Here is a 5,712-nt window from a genome sequence, read left to right on the forward strand (position 1 = left end):
ATTACAATTCAATTAAAATATTCAATCATAACTCTAAAAGTAGAATTTTTCCTTTTGTTGTCAAAAGTAACCGCTATCCGCAAATTAATAAGCATTATTTTAATTGCTTATTTTATTTTCTACGAGCATGCGTATCTACTTCTCACATATTTTCCAAACGACATTAATGTGAACGATATTCATGACATGGAAGTTGGTAATCAAACGAACTGAAATGAGCCAAACATTGTCAATCTAAGTACGAGTACATAGTAAACAAAGAATGCCACGTTTCTTCACTGCGCTACCGCGACTTTATTAGAACTGCCACATTTAAATTTTTGCCAGAATGAGTTCTTCTGCGGGCGGTGGTGGTCAGAGGCAATGCTCAGGCGAACGAAGGTGTGGTACAGCATCACTTGGGGATGACTGCTGTGGCGGCGCGAGGCGTCTTGCCAGTGAATTGATGCCGTTGTTGAATGGGTCGTGGAAACTCTTGGGTCCACGCTGGGCTCCTGGAGAACAATAGTAAGTAAGTTTATGTACGTGTATGTACCAGATTTTCAAGAAATTATATGCACGTTTTATTCTCATTCAGTTTGGGTTTGGTCTCTCATGCTTCTGAACAACAAACCTTCATACACTTGTTCAAAATTTTATCCTCATGAAGTCTATGATAGAAACGATTCATAATAATATACTTAATGTACATCATCAATCACACGTTACGTCATTGAACTTGTATGTAACTTTTTTACTTAAGTTTTCATAATTAGATTATACAGGGTGACAGGTAATGCGATACATTCAATGCGATGCGTTATTTAGCTATACGAATACAACAAAAAAGTTAACATTATTCCGTATTCTTCATTACAAGGGTACATTTTAACATAAAAACTGGAGATTTTTTTAAAAAATACTTAAATCTTGCATAACTTGGAAATGATCAAGTTTCGGACATGGTGTCATATGACTTAAATGAATGCAAATAAGCTCTACTTTAACCCCTATCAAGGAATGTATCATAATACCTGTCACCCTGTATAATAAATATAATTTCGGGGTAAAGTAAAGAAAGTTTTCAATTGGAAACTGGGAAGTCACCCCTTTCGTGTCATCGTATTACAGTCATGTCAGGGGAAACCACGATAAGGTTCCCATAACGTGGTAACGTATCAGCCATAGGTGCAGTTATTAAGTCATACGTGTTATAGGTATCTAAGTAAGTAGGCTTACTTCATTGAAATAGATTATTCGATCATCCAGAACTAACAGCAGTAGGTAGGTAAAGTGTTCAATTAGCAAAAGAGACTTTTTTGATTGAGTTGAGTAGGTAACTAAAATACAATTTCAATTTCTTCAACAATATCAGTTTCTTGCATCACATTTGCCCTACTTACTCATGAAGTTCTTAGTGTTATTTTTTTTACGTATAAAAATATGTTACTTAACCAATTAGTTTAACACTTACCTTTTCATTCCTGAGTAGGGTGTAGAGTATCGCACCGAACACGAAGAAGAAGTTTACTATTAGAGAAATAAGAATGATTATTAAAAATGCTTCCATGTTTAGTTTTTATTATTTGCGAAAATTAGTTTCACTGCCACAGTGGTTTAAAGGAGGATTGCAACTCGATTATTAATTATTCAATCGTGTCTTATCACAATATTGACTTGTTTGTGATTAAATGTTATCGCAATTAATATTAAATAGTGTTGATGATTAAGTACTACAATCACACACTAATAAGAACGATATTTAAATGATTTATTTATCTTACACTAATATAAAAGTGAATGTTTGCCTGCTTGTTTGTTTAGTGTAATTCAAAACGATTAACTGGATAAAATGCTCGTAAAAACTTAAAAACCTAACAACAATAAGATTCATTAAAATTAAAATAAATTAATTAGATATTCAACTTTTTAAATGAAACTATTGAAAATCTGTCCTGAAATCATTTTGTTACAGAAAAACACAGGTATGTTCTCACTTATTGTAACTATTAAGTTTCCTGTGACTTTGCCTGTCATTGAATGAATGTGAATAATCGAATGTGCAACTTTGCTGATAAATATATGTTAACGTAAAATCAGATAAGTGCTAAGTATTTTATCTACAAGATTTACTTACTCAAAATATTTTGATTTGAGGAAAAACGTCATCGAACTTCGTTATAATAGAGTCATAGATATTTTAAAAGAATTCAATTACATACTTCGTATGTAGAGACTTAAGTATGTACCTATGCTTGGTAGAGATCGGTCTACCTGATGAACAGATGACCTGATAATACTAAAGCTGCCACTGGCTGGATGCGTTTATCTATCAAGTAGGTAGGTACATAATTTTAAAGTGCGCATGCAACTACCGCTACCTATTATAAGTTATTTACTGAGAAAAGTGAAGATTAATGTATTGCATCTTAAATAATAAATAGGCTTAGGCATGGAAATGAATAAATAAATAAATTAAAAAAAATCTTTTAAGCCATGTATTTAATCATGTCGGTGGTCTAAATATAAAGTAAATACATAGGTAATATTCATACGCAGAAGAGTTAAAAGTATCGATTTGTTAAACAATAATACATATTGCCAAAATAGAATAGGTAGTAACCTACCTACTTATTTTAATTTGTCTAGACAAGTCGCGAAATTTTGCAATAGCCACAAAATTCTGACCTGCAGGGCAAACTTTCAAACAAAACAAAACATCTCTGTCGCAAATCTACTTACTGCAATACTTAACTTAGTTTCAAACAAAAAGAGCCAGTTGAGTAAATTGATGATATTACAATAGTCATGATGTCTAACTGTGATGCTTTATCTAGGTACCTTTATTTTGAAGTAGTTTTATATTAAGAAAATACTGGGGTAAATAAATCCTGAAGTGGAGGCTGCGACTCAGAAAATGTAGAGTAGCTTTCTCTAGGCGGGGTGACAACGTTGCGTAATATCTGGTGGACCAAAGTTAGGGTAAAATGGCACACTGAGAGTCTTGTGTCAGGCAGAGGCAGGAGGCTCTGCGTACTAAGTTGTTTTTACATAAATCTAATAAAGTAAAAAAGTCACACCTGAAGCAATAAAAGTAGCAAACATTTCTTTTCTGCAGTCGTTGCTAGCAAGCAACCCAAAGTTTCGTATCAAACTTACGAAGTAGGTAATTCAAAGTTTTGGTTAATTCAATTAGGCTTATTTTTAAATAATTATACAAGATTTTTTTTAAATAATTTGTTTAATATATTTTTGTTATAGGTAAGTCCTACCTGAAATTTTATTTAAAAAGGTAGTTTTTGTTTAATAAAATCTAACTGAAGCAATATTAATAACCAAAGACCACTAACAAAAGTAACAAAGAAACTAAGTACAATTTTTAAATAGCGATAGGAAGAAAGGCTTCATTGACCTCCATTTTTCGAGCCTAAAAGTATTTAATTATGAGTTGTGAATAAATGTAATTTCTGCCATGAATTTTACTAAACTTTTAATAGTAACACTTTCAGGCTGAGTTACCATCTTACTTTAACTTTTTTTTTATTAATGGCTCGCGCGGCTTATTTTAACTTTGACTAACGTCAAAAATCTGTCAAACTCCATACAAAAAGCACCGGTTATTGTTATAGTTACGGTTAAAGTAAATTGGGGCAACTCTGCCTAAGACAAGAATCCTTTGTTAAGAGCCATTTCACAAAAATATTCCGCGCGAATTTAGGTAAAAGCTGTCAACGCAACGTCAAAAGAGTAAAAAGAACGCTGAAATGGACAAAAAAATCTTGAGCCGTGACCGTATTAAGACTTGATTTAAGTTATTAATTTTAAGGTAGAATGAGGTATTCAAACTTGATTAATTAATTTAAATTTTTAATAGAGTTTATTAAGTCTTTTATATTTCGATTTATAATTAAACACGAATAGGTATAATATGTAAAATATATATTAAGTACAAAATAAAGACAGTCACATAGTGAAAAATAAATCTGCCCCCTTACAGCTCCATCATCGGACCCTGGATAAGAAATATTCGTCAAGGCGAATCACACAAGCCCAAACTCCATATGGTTCTATTGTTTTGTTACGGAGGTGGCCATTGCATCTCCTCCAGATCCATTATCAGACAGAGCTAAGAAATAAATAAATAAATATTATTATAAGTAAACAAATAACTAAAATAATTCATCTTACTATCTTACTTTTTACTAGTCTTACTAATATTATAAATACGAAAGTTTGTGTGGATGTCTGGATGTTTGTTACACTTTCACGCAAAAACTACTGAACAGATTTTGATGAAACTTTACAGTACAGTACAGCAGTACTAGGCAGTCTGTGTTCAACTATCACTCGGGTCGGACGTTCCTATCGCAAGACCTTTGGTTCACTCAGTTCCGATACGACTCTAGTGCTGTGTGTAATTATTTTCGTAATGAATATTCTTTATTTTGGGATACTTTTATTGCAGTTTATACTGTGTTTTTAAACCAAAAACCACGATCAAAATGTGACGTTAATCTTCAAATTTGCCAAATTATTTTTAGATTTTACTCAATAATGGTAATGAAATTCAAGAATCTGTTTCATTAATGGACTACAAGAATATATGTCCGATGATTACTATATATTTTTAAGCTTATTATATGAGCATAAATAATAGATACAGGACTTTGAAAATGAGTCTGCGGCAATTTTTTCGTAAAATGGTTGTGGGAGATGGGGCACTGTGAATTAAGCAAAAGAGTTTTAGTAAATCCGTTTCATTAATGGTCAACAACAAGGATAACTGCGAAAGATAGGTCAATCTTTCGCAGTTATTAAATAATCTCTGGGTGTTGCTTAAGATAGTAATTCATGCTTCCAAAATCTTAGAAATTCGCACGAAAATGTAAAATGGCTCTTAAGAGTAGACTTTAATGTATAGACTCGGAGCTCGTGAACCCTCTGACAGAGTACTTAATGATATTTCTTTCTTTATGGTTAGAAACTCTTTGGAGTTAAGTTAGACTTAACATTTTAGTTTGTTACTTACCTACAATAGAATATGAAGAAGATAATTATATTCTATTATTAATCAAGATTATTGTCCTTAAGCTTTGGATTTATAATTAAAACTTATTTTAAAACCTTTATTAACATTTCAGTTGCTTGGTTTTTTTGGCTTTACAATGTGTGAATTAAGGGCCTATGCACACCGCGAATTTTTCAGGCGCCGTCGACACGTGTTTCACGACTTAAAACGCGCTATGCACGCGATGTTAAAGCAAACAATGTTACTATCCAGCAAAGCAATCGCGATCACGCGCGATCGTAAAACAATCGTCGAATTCGCCTGAAACCTGAAAAAACGTAGTGTGCATGAGCTCTTATTTGAAAATTCAAACTCGTAGTGGTTATTTTAAAAAAAGTACTTAACTACTACGAATAAACCTGCCAACTTTTAAAGAAAATCGCTATCCCGAGGGACCACGAGCTCCTAGACTAAGCTGACAAGGTCATGTTCTAACACCTAATGTATATTTTCCGTCCATAATCCATGGCGACTTCGTGTCGCCTCTAACGCGTGGGTAGGTACAGAGGGCGGCTGGGCGTTAACGGGTGACAGACAATGTGTTCGATCAATTTGGTATTTACTCTTTTGACGTCACTAAATGTATATGGACGTTTTTTCTGTAGCGTGATAAGCAAATTATCGGGAGACTGTTCAAAAGTTAAGCCCTTTACAGTCGATAGAGT

The 5,712-nt window shown here is 33.0% G+C and overlaps 1 protein-coding gene across 1 annotated transcript; it reads right to left on the minus strand.

Moving 5' to 3' along the window:
- Positions 1 to 215: 215 nt before the first annotated feature.
- Positions 216 to 1,677, minus strand: LOC114363210 (uncharacterized). Its single transcript, XM_028318871.1, has 2 exons — positions 1,454 to 1,677; positions 216 to 494 (listed from the first exon to the last, which is right to left on the minus strand). Exons 1-2 carry the CDS (start codon positions 1,547 to 1,549, stop codon positions 276 to 278), a joined length of 315 nt encoding a protein of 104 aa, XP_028174672.1. The 5' UTR covers positions 1,550 to 1,677; the 3' UTR covers positions 216 to 275.
- Between the last annotated feature and the right edge of the window lie 4,035 nt (positions 1,678 to 5,712).

The sequence above is a fragment of the Ostrinia furnacalis genome, unplaced genomic scaffold, assembly GCF_004193835.3.
Source record: "Ostrinia furnacalis isolate ACB-3 unplaced genomic scaffold, ASM419383v2 OfSCF7018, whole genome shotgun sequence".
Classification (NCBI taxonomy): Eukaryota; Metazoa; Arthropoda; class Insecta; order Lepidoptera; family Crambidae; genus Ostrinia; species Ostrinia furnacalis.

Coding starts and splice junctions, on each gene's coding strand:
- LOC114363210 (XM_028318871.1), bottom strand. CDS start 1,549: ATGGAAGCATTTTTAATAATCATTCTTATTTCTCTAATAGTAAACTTC. Junction 495..1,453: donor CCCTACTCAGGAATGAAAAG/GTAAGTGTTAAA, acceptor ATTGTTCTCCAG/GAGCCCAGCGTGGACCCAAG.